At 36.1% G+C, this 22958-nt stretch overlaps 2 protein-coding genes across 3 annotated transcripts in view; one reads left to right on the forward strand and one right to left on the reverse strand.

The window, feature by feature from the left end:
* Positions 1–439: 439 nt before the first annotated feature.
* On the reverse strand, positions 440–11865 carry Larp7 (La related protein 7). Its single transcript, XM_074093405.1, has 8 exons — positions 11389–11865; positions 10827–10994; positions 7269–7547; positions 6966–6998; positions 6448–6772; positions 2867–2988; positions 2164–2256; positions 440–1494 (listed from the first exon to the last, which is right to left on the reverse strand). Exons 1-8 carry the CDS (start codon positions 11695–11697, stop codon positions 1294–1296), a joined length of 1530 nt encoding a protein of 509 aa, XP_073949506.1. The 5' UTR covers positions 11698–11865; the 3' UTR covers positions 440–1293.
* A 391-nt stretch (positions 11866–12256) lies between these two features.
* Positions 12257–22958, forward strand: part of Plc21C (Phospholipase C at 21C) — a 53410-nt gene continuing 42708 nt past the window's right edge. For both annotated transcript variants that reach the window (XR_012451784.1, XM_074093401.1), the window contains exons 1-2: positions 12257–12730; positions 12810–12956. Coding sequence is in view for 1 of the 2 variants with exons in the window: in XM_074093401.1 (XP_073949502.1) it covers positions 12632–12730; positions 12810–12956 (246 nt within the window). In the remaining variant the exon portion in view is untranslated. The remainder of the gene's footprint in view (positions 12731–12809; positions 12957–22958) is intronic.

Raw genomic sequence — 22958 nt, forward strand, 5'->3', positions numbered from 1 at the left:
TTGCCCGCGTAGAATTCGTTTATCGCTGTTCTGCGGGAACTATGCAATTTTCCGAGATAAAATCTATCTTATGTCCTTCCCCGGGACTTAACAGTCTATATACAGAATTTCTTTAAATCTTTTCAGCGGTTTAGACGTGAAGAGTTAACAAACAAACAAACAAACAGACTTACAAAATTTCGCGTTCATAATATTAGTGGGGTTTGTTTCCGAAGAGCCAAGCAAAATTAAATCCTGATTGATATTTTACGTTAGTTGATGATGGTTATTTACCGCCGGACGTACCATCGTACTTTTCTTGTACGTGTACTTGTTGGTCTTGTAGTGTTAGGGCACCTGTACGATAATAATAAATTATGTCTCTTCTAAACAACCTGGCAGATCTTGGAATAAATTATTTCTTGTTGAAATAGGGCCTGTATAAATAAAAAAATATTAGTATTCTTATAACAACTTTACTGAATATTAAATTGGATACTTACAGATATAGGTCTAGGATCTTAGATGTGACTCCCCTGCATCTCTTACTCTTTATAATAACACATTCGGATTTCAATCGCATAGTTTTCATTTCTTAGGTCCATATTGTCATTGCTCAAAGAACTGATGGCTGTTAGGGTCAATGTGTTCTATAATGGCAGCCACGTATCGGAACACGCATCGTAGGTAGGCCCTCTCCATAATGTAGAGATAACCCGGTGAAGGTGGCAGAAGTCGGATGAACGATGGTGCAGGACCAGTCATTGTGGCGTTCTTTGGAGGAGTCGAACAGTGGATCTATTTCGGCTGCCGATTATAATTTCAACCATGCGGTAGCCTGCTGCGCTACTATATATAGAGCGTATACAGTTTCAGTACCAACTGGTTTCAGCTACGCTATCAGGCTCGAGGCCTCTCTTTCGAACTGGGCACTCTCGGTAAGTGACGAGAGCCCCGCGAGCGATAGGGCCCACTAGAGACTAAAAAATAACAATTCAATTAAATGTAGACTGTCTTTTCTAGTGCAGTGTTTTTCAACGTGTGTGGGTCACGCACGGCTCCTTGGGGTTTCGTTAGCCATAGTCAGATTGACAGTAATGATTTTTTACGGAGTTGATATCTGTGATGAGAAACTGCGGAAGGTAGAAGGTGTCGAAATATTTTTACATACTAAGGGGGTCGCGTCATGAGCTGAAAAAGGTTGATGAACAGTGGTCCAGTGCATTCCTGTTATTTGCATTGGGGGCCCCATCACGATTATCAGAGAGTGCTTAGACCTTAGTGCCTTGTCAGACTCTGATATGCTGGGGAATGTTAATCGTCGAATCTGATGTGCGTATGAGTGGGCTGTGGTTCGGCAGGGGCGAGCGCGGAAGCGGCGGAGGGCACGCGCGCGCGCAGGCGGTCGCGGCCGCGCAGCCGGCCCGGCGCCCGCGCCGCCTCCGCGCGCCGCCACTGCTCCTCCTCCTCCGCCCCGCAGAGAATGGTGGCGCGGTTGCTCGAGTTGCCGCAATACTGGAAAAAGTTAATTCAAGTTACAAGCTTATAGTTATGGAGGTCAAGAGGGAGACCTTTGGACAGCAGTGGGACACTAGGTATATAGGTTAGGGACTTGAAAAAAAGTTACAAGCTAAGTCGCATCCCTGTAGCTCCTAAAGTATTGATCGTAGAGCAAAAATAAAGATGACCAAATTTGTCGGAAATTTTATGTAGAAACTTTTGTCTGAAGTAATCATAACTCTACTCGAACAAATATTCGAGATATGAACTAAAACCTGAAAAAAAGGTACCTTCAACCCCCCAGGTCCTCGGCATTCCGTGCCACGCGCTATTCTGCTACACCACCACTGGAACAGTCCAGTTTCAGTCAGTTTTGTCCAGTGGTGGTGTAGCGGTATAGCACGTGGCACGGAATGCCGAGGACTTGGGTTCGATTCACAGCGCTGGTCTATTTTTCTGGTTTTTCTGTGCATCTGTTTGTTTGTATTTTCGATATGACTTAGTATGTTCATCTGGATACCGCAAGGTATAACTGTACCAATTTACAAAACTACATGTATTTTTTCCCATGATTTTTTAATTTTTTCACCCTAAGTTAGCTACTGAGCTTTTTAACCTACATTAATATATAAATAATAAGTCAATAAGCCAATAAGTGATTAAACATAAACATTTTTGTCTTACTTCATCAGCTGCTTTTGCGGAATCAAAACGAATTATAATCTCGGATTGGCCCTCTTTTGCTTCTACATGTAGAGCGTGGATGTTGCTTCTCACCTGTGAAAAAATGACATGTTTTGTCATGTTTACCAATTCAATTTTCACTTATCCTATCCTAATAATATTATAAATGAGTGTTACGAAGCAGTTTGTTAATCAAGAATGCTATAACTTCTGAACTGGATTAGATGAAATCTGGTATGAACATTTTTTTTTATTCGACTGGATGGCAAACGAGCAAGTGGGTCTCTTGATGGTAAGAGATCATCACCGCCCATAGACACTTGCAACACCAGGGGGATTGCAGATGCGTTGGCAACCTAGAGGCCTAAGATGGGATACCTCAAGTGCCAGTAATTTTATTGGCTGTCTTACTCTCCACACCGAAACACAACAGTGCAAGCATTGCTGCTTCACAGCAGGATTAGCGAGCAAGATGGTGGTAGCAATCCGGACGGACCTTGCACAAGGTCCTACCACCTGCAAAACATGGTTTTAGGTTGGTTTCACAATAGTGTTTTTTCGTTCGGTTTATGTGTTTGCATCTGTCTACCGAGATTTGATAATGATAGATAGGTAGTCATTATCAAATCTCGGAACACAGGCTTCTAGGCCCTTCCGACCCAGTTCGACCCCACATTTTACAAAGTACAATATTTAAACTTACGGTTCGTTTAGTGTGCCTGATATCCAAACATGGTTCTGGCAGCACTTCTCTTACGAAGACGCCAGGAATTTTCTCTAATGGCACTACTGTCTTTCCACTTACAGCCTTGCCTTGATTCAATGCTGTGAAATTAAAAATATAGGCTTAGGTGGACAGTAATAGAAAACAACGGAATTTAACATAATTAGGTACAACATTCAAACGTACATTACGTTTGAGTAATAGAAAAATTTGTCAATTACGATGCCGTTAAAAAATCTAGCATTTATAAATGCAAAAAAACTACAGAAAAAATAATTGTAATTAGAAATTAGTAAGCCTTAATTACTTTATTACATGAAATTTAAAATCATTCAAGTAAAATACAGGATAAAACTTAATTTGTGATACATACAATAAGCTCAGTTAATGCTGATGAATCAACTATTTTTTAAAAATTAGTTTGATATAAAGCAGGCTGATCAAAAATAGCTGAAATTTAGTATAATATAATAAATGGATCTTGTTGTCCACCATTCTGAGCTTGTGCCTAACACTAATTTTGTATCACTATTTAAATGTCACTCTGTATAACAAATGGAAGTCTATTTCAAATGAAAAGTTAAACTTAGATATTATCTGCAGAAACCTGGCTAAAAAAAGATTCAATGCAATTTAATGTAAATAATTATGCAATAGCCAGCGCCTTGTGCAGAGAATCTGCAGCAGGTGGCGGGTCTCTCATATTAGTGAAAAATGGTTTAAAGTTCAAAGAACGCAAAGACCTGTCCAGCCAGCAAACAAACAAAGACTTGACCGTCTCAAAACAAACATCGCGCAAAAAGTAAACAATTTAAAAGAAAATACTAAAAATCCAAACGAAAATTTCAAAATATTGTTAAATACTGTATGCGAGGAATACGATAAAACGTTTAGTAAAAAACGTATTAAAATAGGAAACAAACTGTCATTCAATGAATGGGCTACACCCGGAATACGTAGGAGTAGGGACGTCTTATATGATCTTTATGATAAGAAATCGTGTACCACTGATGAACGTTTCCACCAGTATGTCAGGGATTATTCAAAATAACTCATGTAACTAATAAAGTTAAGTCCTCTCATGATAAAATTAAAACAGTTTGGAAAATTATAAATACTGAAACGGGTCGACGTAAGAACGCGGAGTCCTCTATATCATTAAAGATTGACAACGTAGGTATTAGAAACGGACGCGGTTAAAGTAGCTAACGAGTTTAATACCTACTTCTCTAAAATCCCCATCGAAACGACAAAATGTCTCGCGTCTTCCTCAAAGTTAGCTGAATCGCTCTTAAAGCAAAATGTATTTATTCCAAACTTAAGTAATTTTAAATTCACGCATGTCTCTCCCTGTGACATCATTAGAACTTTTAGATTATTGAAAGTAAAAAAAACAGAAGACTTGTGGGGCGTCTCAGTTAAGGTTCTACATTCCATTTTAGATGTCGTTGCTCCAACTTTAGCTTTTATTTTTAATAGCTGTATAGATGAAGGCGTATTTCCAGATTTGATGAAATATAGTAAAGTTCCTATTTTTAAATCAGGTGATAAAGATAACCTCTCTGATTATCGTCCTGTGTCCATACTATCAGCGTTTAGCAAAATATTCGAAAAAATAATGCTGACGCAAATGATCTCGCATTTTAATACCCATAAAATCATGCGTGCAGTAGTTCGGATTCACAAAAGGCATAGGTCTACTACAGACGCGAGTCATAACTAGTTTAGTTAAATTCATATTGCAAGCTTGGGAGGAATCACATGACGCTATAGGTGTATTCTGCGATCTTTCGAAAGCGTTTGATTGTGTGGATCATGATACTTTCATTTGTAAGTTAATTTTTTATGGCATTCGTGGCCTCGCTATAGAACTCATTAAATCTTACCTCACACAAAGAAAGCAAAAGGTAGCGATTAACGAAACGGTATCGGAGGAATCTCGGAGTGCCTCAGGATCCATTCTTGCCCCATTCCTGTATCTTATTTATGTAAATGACCTAACTTATATGGTAAGCCAAAAGTCGGGTATAGGTTATGTTTGCTGAGGACACGTCTTTACTGTTCAAGGTTAAAAGAAAAGATACCGACTTCATTGAGCCCAATGAAACCCTGTCCGTGATATCCGCATGGTTTGTTGCCAATAATTTGTTACTAAATCCTAAAAAAACCAGATGTATTAAATTCTCGTTGATAAATTTCGAATTCAGTCTCTAATATAAAGTTAAATGGTCAAACTATTGAATTTGTAAAATCAACAGTATTTTTAGAAATAACGCTCGATTATAAACTAAAGTGGGGACCTCACGTCACAGCAATCGCCGGTAGATTGAGCTCTGCTGCTTTCGCAGTTTGGAAAATACGGCAGCTAACCGATGTGGCGACGGCACGGTTGGTGTATTTTGCATACTTTAATAGCATTTTTTCGTACGACCTTATTTTATGGGGATCTGCTGCAGACATTGAGTAAATTTTTATCTTACAAAAGAGAGCAATTAGAGCAATTTATAATTTGAAGACGCGTGAATCTTTAAGACCTTTTTTTAAGGAAACAGGTCCTCACCCTGCCGTCGCTTTATGTTTTTAAAATAATAAACATATGTGATTTTCCCACTAACGTCGATAAGCCAAAGGCTACTAGAAACACAGGGAAGCTTAACGTTCCATCTTACAGACTGGCTAAAACTAAAAAGTCGTTTCTGGAAAATGAGGGCTATCGCGTATGAATTCGCCACTAGAGGCGCTAGTGTAGCGTGAGGTCTCCGAAATGTCAAATCTCATAGTTTTTAGGTGAGCTACGCGGGTTTATTTATAATTAGAATCATTTTGTGAATATTTTGCAATATCTGAAATTAATTATGGCATATATGCGTTCCGAGGCAATGAATGTCAGTGTTTTGAGACAGTTTTGTCTTTCGCAAAACCTTTGTCCTCCCTTTTTTCCGAACAAAACGGGGACTATGCAAAACTGTGGCATGCTCGATATTTTTATGGTACGGTTTTAAGGTGTATTAAATACGATTTTAAACAAAACTTTGTTTTCACGCCCGTAATAACAGACTTTGAAAACCATACTTAAAAACCTCACGCAACAGTGCGCCATCTAGTGAGACAAAAAACGATAACCCTCATTGCATACGTTTTTATAATAAAATTCCAAAAAATATTATAAATGAAACAGATACAAAAGGCTAAGGCATATTATATATAAAGTTAATGATTATATCATGGACAGGGATATTTGGAAATAATTCCGATCCGCATTAGCGATCCCTTCAAATAGCGAACCTACTGTGTTAAAAATGAAGTTGTGTATACTTGTGATGTATAGATATCATTTAATAATATTGTAAATCTGTTTAAAAAAATATACCTCGTTGACTTTCTTGCCGGATTGTTCTCAACAGAGGTTTTTCCGAACCGGTGGTAGATTTTTATTGACATTCATATGTCCTTGTTTTAGCCTAAATTGAATAAAGATATTTTGACTTGACTTTGACTTTATCTATCAAGATTTATTTAACTGAGCTACATGTAAAGTACAATGAAAGTTTCTATCATACCAGTTTCAGCCTCCATAGAAGGTGTAGCAGGATCAGGAATAGCTAAATAAGACTTTGTATTATTATATAGATTCATCTTCAATTCTTTCATGTACTTTCTTTGCAAGTTCAGATACTTGTTCCTTAACGCCTTCCATTCTGTTTTGGGAAGGACTTGCAGTCCCCACAAGGCTCCCTTTGGGGCTTCATTGGTACTTAGAGCCGGCTTAGGTTTACTTTTAGTTTTCTTCCGTTTCGTTTTTATCTTTCTCGGTGTGTTTGGGTCCTTGGATTCATCTTGGCTTGTTAATTCATCTTTAGATTCTGCATCTGTTGTTCTGGTTTCCTGTTTTATAGTAAGTTTTATGTCCACTTTAATTTTAAGGTATTTGAACTAGGTGATACAGTAAGTTTTCAAAAGTGAAAACATGTTCATGACATTAATGATTGTTGGAAAGTGGATTACAGTACATGCTAGGTTAATAAAACTAATAAAATTTATTTTTGCAATGTAACATGCTAATTTGGCAATAACTTACGTCAGTTGGTGTTGCCAGACTTTTATTTTCCTCCTGAAACACCATAATAAAGTTTTTATAAATGTTGGTACTTACATTTGAACCACAAATAAGAGCCTCTGAACTTTGTAATTAACAAGAATAGATGTCTCAAATGTGCCAAAAAGAAATGCATTTATAATTTTTTTAAAAGTGACAATATTTGTAATTATATATTTAGTTAATTATTTAGCTGTAATTTGTTAGTTTTGTTTGATGTATGATACTTAAATGAGAATTATAATAGATAGCACAAACATTCAAATTTAACTGTAGTACACATACAGTAGGTGTATCCTTTTTTTCAGAATCCGAATCATGTCCCACTTTGAATTCCAAATTCTTGGGTCTCTTATCTTTGTTTTTCTTGGACTTTTTCTTTGGTGGTTCTTCTTCGTCTTTAGGTTTATTCTCCGTTTCTTCTGTATCATCAACAGAAAACATTTTGATAGAAGATAGATCTTCTGGTGGCATACAGGTAGGAAGTTTGCAGCCCATTTCTGTGAATGCCATTAAACATTTTTGGGCATCCTCGGGTTTATTAAATTCTATGAAGCCATAACCCTGAAAAGTTAATACAGATTTATTAGAAACATAGTAGGTATAAAAAACAGGAAGATTGCGAATCGGACTTGAGCACCGAGGGTTCTGCATACCTATAAATATTAGGAAACAATACCTCTCCTAGCAGTTGGGTAAAAAGAAGTGATTTCAATAGTTCCAATCACTGATGTATTAAACTGTAGATACACATTGCCAAACAAAATCCCCATCAAAGAATGTCCGAACTATTTATTTGTTTGTGTAACAAATAAAATCATCACCCACACAAATTAATTAAAAGAATACGTGACGAAATTTGAACCTAGTCTTTACTAAGTTACAGTTGAATTTCGCTAGCGGCCATATTCCACAATTAATAAAAATATTTACGTGTGCGTAGAAACACTGATCCCACCACACAAACAAATAGAAAGAATACGTGACGAAATTTGAACCTAGACTTTATTCTATTACAGTTGAATTTCGCTAGCGGCAAAACTCCACAACGCTTGACACTTGACAGCTAACTCCACAATTTCACATACGCATGCTCGAATATGAATGTAAGCCTTATCAGAAAAGGCAGAGGGATTAATTTCACTTGCTACATTGAAGGCGACGTTGCAAGATTGCTTGGATGAGTTTGACGTTTCTTAAGACGGACGAATTTAGGTTGTAGAACAAAGAATGCATTCGGGCTTTCGGAGAGGACTTTCGTAATAAAAAGTTTTTGTCAATTAAATAAAAAAAAAAAAAAAAGGTAACTTTTAAGCTAATTTTCTTTAGTCCAAGTGTTTACCGTTTTTGAGATAATCTATATACAGCCGGATTAAGACTATTTGATGCCTTAAGCAATGCACGCCTATGCCCCCCCCCCCTTATCGATATTTTAAATAAGTATTTATTACGACGAAATATTATATTTATGAAATACGATAGAGATTATGGGGAGGTACGAGCGAGCGGATTTTCAAACAGCCTTACCTTTTATGTGCTAACAAAAAAAATTTTGGTGCTGTTTATGGTGCCCCCAAGACGTGATTGCCCTAAGCAATCGCTTAATTTGCTTATGGGCTAATCCGGCACTGTCTATATATATAAAATTAAAATAATAAACTGACTAACTGACTGTTGATATATCAACGCACAGCCCAAAACGCTGCACCTAGAGACCTACTTTATGCCCCTGGTTACCAAAGTACTCGTCAAGACGACAAACGAGTCCAAACTCGATGTGGTCGTGTCGTTTATCACAGAGTTCCTATGGTCACCCGCTAGCTTTATCATCAGATCAACTCCATGTTATAATAATATTGCATTGTCATTGGATTTAAGTATACATGCGTGTAAAATTTCAGCTCAATCGGTTGAAGATATCCACTTCAAATTTGAGTTGAAAGATTCCACCCGAGCAAACATAGTTACATTGCACTGCAAATAAATATAATGCTTGTAATAAGTTTTTGTTAAAAATTTAATTTTTAATACAAGCTTTTTTGCCGAATATACTTTTTGTTGACTGTACTTGAATTGTCGTCTAAACTACATATCTGTACCAAATTTCAAGTCGGTACTATTAACTATTGAGGAGTTCCCTCCTGCAGAGACGATTCTGACAGAACCACCAAGTTGTCACTACCAGATTAATGTATTGGCACCAAATTTACATAAGTATGCCAAATTTCAAGTCGATCGGACCACTGGAAGTGGGTCAAATTTAGCTTCCAAGATTTGACCCAAACAAACAATAAATAAATAAATAAGCAAACAGGGCAAGCTACAGAAAAGCTTCTAAAAATATCGCCGAAATTTAAGCACTTGTGCAAGTATTTCGAATAAAAACAATTTGAATTCTCATCCTCCTTGGTTCTGGCTGTTTGCTTCTAAAACCATTGCCAGCGCACGCCGCGCGCAGCTCAAAAAAAAATTGCAGGCTGTCTGTCAGCACAGTTCATTCGCGGGAAATTCTTCGGACTTCGTATGTTGTGTAATTAAATAATAAGAAGCTCGACTAGTGTGAATAAATTGTAAACTGTATTATAAACCTTGTAAACAGTGTTAAATACTTATGATTTTTATAGTGTAAAAAACAATGGGTAAACATAGTGATTAATACGGTGTAGATTTGGCGAGCGCTTTATCAAAGTTGGCTTCATTGAGGTTTGTGGTTCATAAATTGCTTTATTAATTTTGTATAAAAACGAATAAACCACACAGACAGACAGTCAGTACATTATTATCGAAGCTTTTATAAAACATAATTAAAATCGCAAACCTCAAGGTAAATATTCAAACGACATAGCTACCCGTTGCTAGGCGACTCGGTAAATAAAATAGAGTGACTGCAACTCCACTACACTTTTGTTCCATGTTCTGTTGTTTATCTGTTTCGTTTTACTGATATGCTTTCCTGTGCGTGTGACAAAGACAAGGCATTTGTCAATATTGTGGAATTCTGGCAACGTTTATCTTTTAATTAGCAATTTAGAAATGGCTTTAAAATTAATTTAAATCAATATTTCTCTCGGATTATTAGAATTTAATAGAAAAAACAACAAATACTCGCTGAAAGTATGATATTCCATCAGATTTGTTCCGTTTTCGCGAGTGATTTTTGCACTTTTTAAAGACGCACGTGGGCATCGTTACGCTTGTACTGACAACAACGTACTGAGAAAAAAAGAAGGCCACATTTACCAAAGTGGCGCTCATTTGGCTCGGACATATTCGGACGCGCGATTGTGGATCTACAGTTTAATACATCAGTGGTTCCAATGAAATTAAAAATTCTACAGAACAAAAATTTAGTAAAAAAAAGGTGGAAAAAAAGTATGAATAAATAAATTCAAAGAGCTCTAAACAATTCTTTGCTCAGGAAATATATTAGCAATGTAGCAGCACCAAAACAGTAAAAATTTTAAATTGGTCTATGAGAAATAAAATTTGGGAACCTCTGGCTTAAAACATCAAAGGCTATTTATTACTACTTACAAAGCACATGTGTGATAATCTGCTGTATTGTTTTTCCTGCTTGACGTAGGAACTTACTTGGTCACCTGTACTACATCTGTTAAAACAAGTTGGGATTTACAAAGCCTTATATCTTTGTATCCCTTTGTATACAGTCAATGAGATGCAGTGAGGGTAGGTAGCACTAGCAGCAGCATTGGGACGCACCCGCCAGCACTAGCAACAGTACTGCTGCACCCCCAGTACACAGTCAGCCAGCCATTTTTAAATATCCAAAAGCAGACTTGCTTTCTCTGAGATCAGCATATTATAGAAAGAGTTGGCAAATACCTTAATTTTTTGTGAATTCTTAAACTTAGGCAGAGAGATGTAAGCAACATTGCCATAGTCTGAGAAGACACGAGCCAACCATTCTCGACTCGCTGACACTGGTATAGACTCAACATATATTGTCCTCAGGTCTGCATCATATGGAAGCACTGGAGTTTTTCTTCTTATCTGTGAAATTTAGAAAGTTATTATTATTATAACATAGTTTAACTCATGTTCAAAGATCAAAACTAGTTAGATTGTTTCCTGATTTAAAAACATGAGTTGAACTTTGAAACCGGCACCAAATTGGAGTCTATCCTCATGTGACATCAGAGAAAATGACAATCTACGCTTTTCATAACAGGTGCTAAAACAATATAAAGTATGTGCGTGTGCTGCTGCTGCATTAAGAGCATATGGTTGATGTGATCATAATGACCTATCTTTACTTAGATAATAAAAGAATGACTGTCTGAAAAATGTTTCTGCTTAAGATACTGATATTTAATGTTTTGTAATGTGAAGTCAAGTGGCTTGATTAGGATAAGAATAAGAAGTAAAGTATAAATATTAATTTTACCTTTTGTTTATCCTCTGATAGTTCTAAAATCGTTGAAAATTTCATAGCTTTGGCAATATCAACTACATCCTGCGTCAAAGCGCGGATTTTATTAAACTTAAGAAAGACTTCTATTGCCACGAATGGGTCGTTCTTCACTAGGTCTCCAAGAAATCTGTCTTTCGTCAGATTAGCATCGCTAAAGTAAAACTCCATTTGTTTAAGGATTTTATCGTACAGGAGCTTCTTACGATGCCGTACCCTCTTTCTCCCTTGGTTTTCATGTTTTGTAGCATCATCAGTGGCTGCCGCAGTTACTGTTTCAGACATTGTAAAATCGTTCTTGAAAAATGTTTCTTGAGGATATTAAATGAACAGAGTTCTCATGGAATAAGATAAGATGATTGTACTCCGGCGAGGAAGGAAGGAAACCAACCAAATCAAATCAAATTGGCATTTTGGCATTATTTGGCATTTCGCTCGTTTTACGGGTTTCTGTCAGTGTCATTAAAGACAGATAAACTGAGTTGCCATACATTATTTATGAAATTCTTTAAACAGTAATTTAGTCAAATTACACTTTAATTTAAAGGTATGAATAGAATTGTATCAATATTCTATTATACCACTAAATAAATAATTCTAAGCAAGCATACGAAGAGACTACAGTTAAAGGCTTCTTGTATTTTTTTCAAGATCATATTTTATAAAATTCTCATATCATAATCTAACATAATACGTTTATTTCGGCCTAAAATAGCGCGTATTTAATGGGAATGTATATACTGGCAGCCCTTTAGCATAGACAAGAAATCGTTTGTTTTTTTAGTAACAATTGACTTAAATCCCATTCATGTGCAATTTTCATCCAGCACACCTAGCCGAGAGCTCGAGCTCTAAAGATCGTGTGAGAAAACCTTTAGATAAAAATACTGATAACGAATCTGTGGATGCAGTGCAGTGGACCAGTGTACGTTTGACATTCTGAGTTTTTGGTGGTTTATTGGAGTATATTTATATATGGGAGAAATCATTGTTTGTTAGTTATCACGGAGGTATTAAATCATGGATAATGGTTTAATAAATTAGTCTCAATTGTTTTAGTGCGATATATTGTAGTTTCACCTTCATTTTTATTATGATGTGCCTTTGCTGTGTGTACCGTCGATAGATCTCGTAGATAGATTTGTGGTTGAGAAGATGACGGTTTTCATCTGCTGCAGTGTTATTATTTCCGCTTAATTATATAACTAATATATTCAAGATGACTACAAGTAGTACAAAATCAGCCAATGTTTCTTTGAAGCCGATTGAAGTCCCTAAAGCTCTCCAGGAAGGGGAAAAATTCATCAAGTGGGATGAGGTGACTTTTTTATTATATATAAACATAAATATGTTTTGAACAAATTCGTGCGATTTTTTAAAACTTTTGTTCTAATTAGGACTCTGGTACGGGTTTGCCAGTCACCCTCAGGGTGGATGCCAGGGGGTTCTTCCTGTTTTGGACTGACCAGAACATGGAAGTTGAAATGCTGGATATTGCCACCATCAGAGATGTGAGAACTGGAGTCCATGCAAAAGTTCCCAAAGTAAGTGAATAGACTGTAGTATTTAAAACAGATAAATATTTTTGTTGAACTTGATTTGTAAATTACTATGAAAAGAACAACATAACAGAAGAGAATATTCATAGATATTTAGATTCAAGTACTTAATTTAAAAAAGTTTACAATAAGTAAGTAAGTAAATATCATGGGACAATTCACACCAATTGACCTAGTCCCACAGTAAGCTTAGCAAAGCTTGTTTTATGGGTACTAAGCAACGGATAAATATAATTATATATTACAATGCATCCTAACTTTTAACCCCTTGTATGGGGATGCACGGATCCCTGTAAAATTAAGGCTATCTTTTTGTATTTTTTTTAATAAGCAGATTTTGCTCTTATTAAAACAGATGAGACTAGAATCCACTACTTTTAACCCCTCCCGCATACAAGGGGTTAAGTATTATTTTATCTATACTATAGTATACTAAAATACTATAGTAATTTGCTAGTAATGTACAGTTAAGAGCAAATATATGTGTCTATTTAAGCCACTCAAAAATGTGTTATTTTGTCAGAATAATAGTTTTGTACATATTTTTGAAGCATTGGCTAAGTTCATGCATTTTAATATGAATATAACATTAATAATAAAAATATAATTTTTATATTTGACTGTACTTATCATAAACTTTAGTCCTAAAATATCATGAATAGAGTAGGTATTTTTAGTACCTACTTTTTATTTGAACTGATAACAAATATTTCATTTAGTTGTGGCTGTAAATATTAGTCACAGGAAGTTTGGTAATTGCTAATACCAGTTAAATTAATTAGTTTGATAAGTTTAATAAAAACAATAGAAAACATATTAATATATATTTTTTTATGAAATTGGTACAAATTTGCTCATTTAAAGTTTGATATGAATAAGTAATGGTGTTAAGAAAATCCTGTACGATAATTTAAAAACTAATATATATATTTAAAATTCGAAAAAAAAAATATTTTTAAGTAAATAAAATTTTCTTGTGACTGAACTTCCATACAGAGCTATTTTTTTTTGTATATTTTCCACTTCTAAATAGTCTTAATGTGGGTTAATTTATTGTACAGGGTTTTTTTAACACCTGTAAGTGGCAACTTTCTTATTGGTGTTAAGTACTTAAGCTCATTATTAAGCTCATCTAAGGTATCTGGCAAAAATACTCTCTTCTCTATCTGCTACTTTTTTTTAAATACATAGTTATGAGCAGTAGTTTAGTAAATTTTTAAATTACTTTCTATCATATGATTGCAATATTAAAGCTAAACTTTCAAGTTGAAAGGTTAAAGTTAAACATTATGATAACCAACTTTAGAGCAGTAGACCACATATTTGGTTGACAGTACAATATTACGAGTTTTTTTTTTGTGGAAGACATTTAAGTCTTCAACTTTATTTTTGTTCCAAATAATTTTCTAGATATTAGGGCTATATATCCAACTAAGATTAATACTTGATAATAGGTCACATACCTTATACCTCTCTTGATTCCCAAACCAATTGTTACCAAAGAATTAAAAATTATTTCCAAAAATAAGATGTTTTTCTATAAAACATAAAAATGTACTTTCCTGGGATTTTTCAAACTTTTTGGAGAACAAACCAATAATGAATTTAAAAATAGGATTAAAAGAGCTGTTGTTTAACTTTTCTGTTGTAAGCATTTATTGTATGTTAGTATGTTTAGGACAAACATTGTAGCAGGATCGCGAAATACCGGGATTTCGCATGCAATGTGCAGGACTGATCCTGGTCGTAAATTGAATGGGATTGGAGGGGACTGGCGGGATAGGGCGGGATAATATAGAAGGGATATTTATATGTGTGATATGCAGCGCGCGACTGCGCTTGTGCGCCACATGACTGACGAATCTCGGCCTGTGTTGCTACTGTAAAAACTTTAGTTGCCGTATTTAGCTATAATAAATACATATATGTCTGTAAATTTTTCAGGTATATTTTGGCAGGTTATGGGATTAGTTTAACTGGATGCCCTGTAAACCTTTGACCATTGATCAATGTATAAAAACACTAGCTTTTGCCCGCGGCTTCGGGCGCAGGGAATTCGGTTATTTCGCGGTGTTCCCTCGGGAACTGTGCATTTTTCCGGGATAAAAAGTAGCCTATGTCACTCTCTGGCCCATAAGCTATCTCCATGCCAAAAATCACGTCGATCGCTCGCTCCGTTTCGTGCGTGAAAGACTGACAAACATACAAACACACAAACATACACACTTTCGCATTTATAATATTAGTATTGGTATGGATAAGTACAATTTTATTAAAAAAAATTGATAAACATGGTTGTATGTATGTAAACTCTTTATTGTACAAAGCAAAAAAACTAAATACAAACAAACTAACTCAACTATATATTTTAAAGTTTTATTATTGTGGTTGAGAAATATTTCCAATTTCCATACATTGGTCAATATTCAAAATCGTTCTGGCGTAAAAGATGTAACTAAATTTTGAATTAAATATACGGAAGAAAAAACATTACAGGGGTGTCAAACTAACCCAACCATCTGCTGAAATGTTCTGGAACAATTTGAACACATCTTGGATTATCATCTATACTATATCTATAATATATAAAATAGAAAAAGTCCACAAAATAGAGCCGGCGTAAGGGTCTGCGATGTTTTTTTTTAAAAAAAGCTTTGATAATTACATTTGAAATTTACCACGAGCTTTGCGGTGAAGGAAAAACATCGTGAGGAAACCTGCACAAACCTGCGAAGCAATTCAATGGTGCGTGTGAAGTTCCCAATCCGCACTGGGCCCGCGTGGGAACTATAGCCCAAGCCCTCTTGTTCTGAGAGGAGGTCTGTGCCCAGCAGTGGGACGTATATAGGCTGGGATGATGGATGATGAATGCAACCAAATGGTTACTGCATGGTTATGCATTAGGTTCCTTCATAAATGATTTCCTCTCTGTATTTGCTTCTCTGACAAAGTAATAGCAAAATTTAAACTACTTACCTAAATGTCAGTCAAAAATTACGAAGGCTGTGTTGAAAATGTTCAGATGCTCTGAATAGATGTTAGGCAAACTAGTTGCTGTAGTAGTTGTTTCTGTTATCTCAGCTATCCCTTTTACTCATTGCCATATCAAGAGCAATAACCATTGCAATATTAATAAGTCTTAATTCCCATGATGAACCGTTTCATGATATGAAACCATTAAGTGTTCATATTGTATTGCTTATTTCACGACATGGCCGAGGCGTGGAAATTGCTAGGTGCGGTGGGGCCATAATACTTATAATTTATGTGCCCTTCCATATCTGAGGGTAAACAGCTCTCTACTTAGCTCGATGGCGTTTTTGTGTTTATTTAGCACACATAAAACTTTATGTAGTGATCCTAACGCTCTTAATCGAGAAACACCAGACTGTTCAGTGGGAAAACCAAGATTTACGTTTCGTTCATTAGACCCAAGGTTTTATTTTCTTTATAAACGGCATTAAAACTTAGTTCATCAGGTCATAGGTAGGCTCACTTATAGTAGTATCCAAACAAAATAAATTATAGCCTTCTAGCTTGTCCAGGTTAATTTGGCTTTATATCTGTGTTGTATTTTTATTATTTTTTCAGTAGATAGATAGTCTGAGATATAACTCCCTTACGAACAAGCGAATGTTGCCTCTTTATTGTAATATGGCTGGCGTAGATAGCTTATCTATCTCTTTACCATATTTAATATGCCTTTAAGCGGAAAGGGTCCTACTCTAATCACAATTTTCAATTTTCCACAATGGATTTTCAGTTGTTTGCGTAACTTGAAAACATTTAGCTCTGCGGGTTAAACCACATTACAACAGCAGATGTACAAGTCATAAATTTAAGGAAAGTTTTATTCCTAGTTCGCGTGTAAAAGCGACCCATTAGAGACCCCATAAACTAGACTGAAGATAGGCCTGACGTAACCAGTAGCCCAGTCACTTGTCACTTATATGGGAGTGGTCTCAAAAACATTTTTCAACTTGACATATTAGTTTCATGTTGAAGTATCTAATTACAAGGTGTTTACAGCGTGATCGTGAAATAATTTATCATATAGGTCTTAAGCGAATACGTTACACATTATCATGCGAATTTTCTGTGTTACTAATTAAAAATGTTTACTCGTACCTACCTATGCTAAATATTATGATCATGATTGTGGCGTGGATGAAACCTTAAATTTACTATTTGTAAATTGAGCTTCTAATTTTTTATCACTATTATTTACAACACTTGATTTTGTGACAGAACTACCTAACATCTATATTGAGCAATGCTTTAGAAAGTATTTACCTCCAGACGCGATGTTCTCTATTCTCGTAGGTCGCGTCCGGCGGTGTGAAAAAACCTCATTATGTTTATTGGGTCGTTCTACATATATTACCTATTATACATATGGGATAACGTACGTCCATCACCATCGGTTTAATAAAGCTGCACGAACAAACAAACGCAAACATCGTCGACAGGTGATTGTCCGCAACGCTGAAAATACTCTCAAGAATGCAAGCGTATTTTACCTAGACATCGTGGTAAATTGTACAGACTTTGTTGAAGAGTATTTTTAGAGCATATTACTGATAAATCAATAAATGTTGAATTGGGAATGTTTTTCGTTCGTTTGCTCACAGATTTTATTTATTGATTCTCTACAATTACATAATCAAATCACACATGAAATTCAACATAGTAGGGATTAGCGTTAGGACCAGAGGCCGTATTGCCTAACGTTTTATACGCTCGCGATCGCAATCAAATGACAGTTTTTGTATGCGACATGCCGTTAGACAATACGGCTTCAGGTTCCCAATCCTAGCAAAATAATTTGAAGCTTATGTCAGTGTAACCTATAGTGCTAAATAAAAACATTATTTACCTATTGCTACAGCTATTAAAAAAAAATATAGAAAAAATTGAACCGACTACAAAAAAACCATGAAAATAATTTTCTACTAGTCTGAAGTCGGTCGGTGCCTCAGCACGAGCACGAGCCAGCAGGAGTGGACCTATAGTCATCTACCTCACCTACGCACTTTATATTGGGCTTCAATCACTCCTGCTGGCTCGTGCTGAGGCACCGACCGACTTCAGACTGGTAGACAAATATTTTCATAGTTTTTTGTAGTCGGTTCAGTTTTTTTTTTCACGCTGTTTAGTGTAAATAATAGTAGTAGTTTAATATCAACTGCTCGTCACCTTTTACGAAAGATTGCTTTTTCCGATGCTGAGACGTTCATTATTGAGGAGTCCTGGTGCTTCACCACTTTTACCATATGCATTACGAGGAGCATAAGTTTTAAAATTCAACCCGTGAAATACTCGTACCTAATTGATTAGTAACTCCGATGGTCAACTGTGGTCTTCATCATCAGTTCCACTTCACCAAATGATGATTTTCAAGAGCAAATGCACGAGTTACTACTAAATATATCGAATTTACTATAGGTGTCCCTACAACATTTGAAGAGTTGCCTCGATTTCCTTAGGAACCAATCATCAGATGCTGATTTGGTGCTTATGGGACCTAATTGAAGACATTCCTAGCTAGACGAACACAAAAAAAAAACGGTTCATAAATGACGGAGTTCTGAGGTAACAAACATAAAAAAATAACCTCGTTTTTTTGAAGACGGTTAAAATGGTCACGGACAACAACCAACATAAAAAACTATAACATGCAAAAAAAATAACCAATTAATTACGTATAATAAATGCAAAATAACTGGCATGCCTGTCATTTTGCTTTCAATATATTAATTATATTAAAAAAATGATAATACGCAATAGCATAAAGTTATTAATAATACAGTAAACTTGCAAATATTTTATAATGAATGACAGTTGAAATTGTCATATCTCCAAATAATACCACAAAGCAAAGATACAATACAACAGTGAACATACGACAAGCAAGAAAGGCCTTTAGTGCTATATCTTAGTGAGTAGATAACGTGTTAAAATATGACGGGCTTGCCCACCGATAGATAAGGAAATATTGTATGGCATTCATTTAATTTGGCATCGGTTGTTTACTCGGATGACAGTGTAGTAACAAACTTTGATAATGAACTAGTAAATGGTTCGAAACGCGTCAGTGCTACTTGTGGTTATTGTAACAATTGGGCTTATGTGATATATTATATTATTGTTTGATGTGCAAGAGGAGGCCGGGTTCGACACGTTATAACATACATGTGACAGACGTAGCTGTGGTGGACGGTTTTAGCGGAGAAGTAAATATAAGTGTAGTTAATAGATAACAAAATTACTCAATCTAAAGGCATACGTAACTAAAAAGTACGTTTTTGAGTTAAGACAGTAGGTAATTTCCCAATTTTTTCCCGGTTAATTAGGAATTGAACAATTCTCTCTCTCTCTCTCTCTCATACTTTCTACCATTCTGATTTTTTAAAATTTTTCTTCTCCCCAGTTTGATTTTCGATTTTAATGAAAATTTTCACTTTTGGTTTAGGGTTGGATGAGAAAAAAATCACCCCCACTTTACGTCTATGGGAGGTACCCTTTTTTTTTTAATTCTTTATTGTACCATTTTGTCGGCATAGTTTACACATATATCCGTGCAAAATTACAGCTTTCTAGCATTGAAAGTCCCTGAGCAAAGCCGCGGACGGACAGACAGACAGACATGGCGAAACTGAAAGGGTTCCGTTTTTGCCATTTTGGCTCCGGAACCCTAAAAAGGCATAAAATTATTTGTAAATCTGGCATATTGATAGATGCTTTATTGCTAAATTATTTATTTATGAACCAATTCCATTCATAACTTGCGACACTTGCTATCGCCAGTTACCTACTTATGTAGTTACTTAACTGTGGTAAACAAACTACCTATTGCTAAATATAACTTCAAAGGCAACGGTATAATAAAGTTACATATTTACTAAATATATTTCCACTTGCACATTTCGTTTAAATCTACTCGTATTCAATAATACTGAGGCAAATTATGTCATGATGCTATTAATGTGCATACAAAGAAAGTCCGAGAGACTGCTAAAATTAACGCGCGCTCCGATCGTTATCGATTCCTTGTTATGGACGTATAGGTAGGTATATAAAATGTATGCAAGGCATCCGCGGGGCATGCGGGTTCCACCAATGCAGGTTCAATTATGCCACATTTCCTGCGACTTTCCCGAGGCAATCATCGCGGTGCTGCAACTTGTTGAATCTACGACATAACCGACGTTTTATGGCAAGCCATAAAGTAGGGGTAGTACATTGATCTGTATTCCGTTGTTGGTATGGATAAGCGAGAGACGTCGAGTGGGTTCTAATTACCTCATTTGGCATTTAAGCTGGCACGTCATGGTCATTTTTTGGGATCAAGTATACGATGTAATCGTATGTACAGTCACGTCTAAAAATATGTAAACATCAAAGCGGTTTCACAAATAGCGTTAGTTTAACGTCGTAAACATTTGTTAATTTCTAATACCATAAAATTTGATTACTACTATATGGCGGTGATAATCTTATGGTGATAGGAATTAATAAATGTTTTGATTTGAAGTATGAACCTTGTTGTTTAATTCTTTTTAGACTTGACTGTATCTGCGTCTGTATCTGCTTCATTAGAAAGTTTAATATCGGGTCCACACGTTTAGCAATTGCCGGGAAACGCACAGGCTATTTATTTATTCAATTAATATATCATATGACTGCGTTCCGTGCATTTGTCGGCGCTTGCCAAACTTGTGGACGCCGCATAAAGAGGTCACGATTTATGATCTTCGCAGCTTTGTTGCCCGCAACTTGTAGTCTGGAAACAGATAGCGTTTGAAAAGCCCTAAGCGTGAAACTCGAATTATACTTATCGAATTTTGCGGGAACCCTGACCAGTTTATCTCCGTTGTTATAATTACCGCTTCAAATGTACTACTTCCAAACGTATGTATTACCATACGACGAAAGCGCTCCACCATACGAGTGGCAATAAATTGCCAGCTTTTATTATTTAGGACACGAGTTACGTTTAAATTTATATGTTAACTTCCCCGTTTTTCATTTAAATTAAAACCATTTGACTGGTTCAGAGATTTATTTTTGGCTAACAAAACAATATGTTATAAAAGGTTACGAACGTAAAATAATGCCCGCTATAAACATGGTTTCGTTAACTTGAGCTTTTGATTAAGTAACAGCGCAATTCAATGCAAAATTAGCTTGCTCAAATATTAAATAACTGTAGCGAGACCGCCATTAGTTAATGAATCCATGTTCAAGCGGCGTTCGCGTAATGGACCGCTCAAGTTGTAAAAGCGTTTAAGTAGTCGTCTCTAAATGGATAAAAATGTTAGTAGCGTTAGCAAGATAAATCGTGTCAACATGAGATACGATTTTAATAGACATAAACAGGTAGGATTGTAAACCGGGTTGTTTTACAACTTGATTATATGTTTCCGCCGTTCCCACGCGGCTCGGGCCGCGGTCCCGGCGGCGTGCCGGCACGGCGCGGCAAGCGGAGGCCGCAGTCACCCCTCCGCAATTTCACATACCTACTGCGACACCGCGGAGTACGTGCAACCCACTCGTAAACATTAGGGGATGTATACGCTGATCCCAAGCTGATCCGCTCTCAGACGCGTCGTCAGAATTCGGTATAACCGACCTCAATACTAATATTTACAACCGTATTGTAGAGCCAAATGGTTAACAATCGGTTGCGGAGGCCGTTTATCTGCTTGACAGCTAGTTACAACGCAAACCTGCTTACGTAATGTCAAAGAAATTTGGACCTAGCGTTTGTGTGTATTAATTAGATTCTCCCTTGATGCTCTTTCTAATCGGATAAGCGCGAAGGACTCAGTTTAGGGTAAAACAATTAAAGTAAAGTCGAAACAGCGGCGGCTGTCAAAGCCAGGCTGCCTGGGGCGACGGCTCTGTATGAGTGGCTTTAGTATTCAGTTCCAGAGCCGATGCCTAAACGAACCAATTTGCCACTAACCACATTGCTATCATTGCATCAAACATGCTCTTCTGGCAGTAATCTAGTTAGAACACGAATACATTCGTATTACGATTGTTGATCCACAAATGAAAATAAACAATTAAGAGTCTAATTTATGAGTTGTACCTCGAATATGTTTAGAACGTTATGCCTTAGCGTTGTACGTATTCTTTGAACTTGTGTTTTCATTTATTTTCACAGAATAATCGAAACCGCTTTGTGCTGTAGCTATAAAAATAGCGTATCACGGTAATAGAAAAACCAATCTGACCGGAACCGCCGGTGTAATATATTTCTTTAATGGGACTCTGTTTTGAGTCGCTTGTAAAAAATGTTGTATACTTAAAACATATGTATGGGCTACGTATATTATAGTTAGTACGAGTATGCTCGTATTTTTATTTTGACGCAGTTGTACCCTGCACTCTGCTTTGTAGGCTACAAACTACAAACAAATAATATCAGGAAGCGTAACTCAGAACAAATTCCACGCAAAAAGTGGCCATACCTAAAACGAAAACGACTTATGATTCAAATACGAATCAATTTCGAGGTTGAAAATAGACGTGCTTGTTGATTGGTTAAAATTCAGAAAGAATGAAGGGATTGGTTGGCTCGAGTGATGCAATGACAACCTGACGTTCAAACGGATCACTTCTTACATCTAACGTTTCAATTACGTGTCATATATCGATAATGACACTTGTTTTTTTAAGCGATTTAAAGGAAAAGGAGGTTATCAATTCGGTTGTATTTTTTTGGTTGTTACCTCAGAACTCCGTCACTTACTTATGAATAGATTTGGAAAAAAAAACGTTCGTATAGAAATACTCCAATTAGTTCCCATAGGCATGAAATCAGGATCGGATGATTGGATCCTAAGGAAATCGAGGGAACTCTTCAAATATTGTAGGGGCACCTATGGTATTTTCGATATATTTAGTAGTAACTCGTGCATTTGCTCTTGAACATCATCATTTGGTGAAGTGGAACTAATGATAAAGTCAAGTGAAGAC

This window comes from Choristoneura fumiferana, chromosome 10, assembly GCF_025370935.1.
Source record: "Choristoneura fumiferana chromosome 10, NRCan_CFum_1, whole genome shotgun sequence".
Lineage (NCBI taxonomy): Eukaryota > Metazoa > Arthropoda > Insecta > Lepidoptera > Tortricidae > Choristoneura > Choristoneura fumiferana.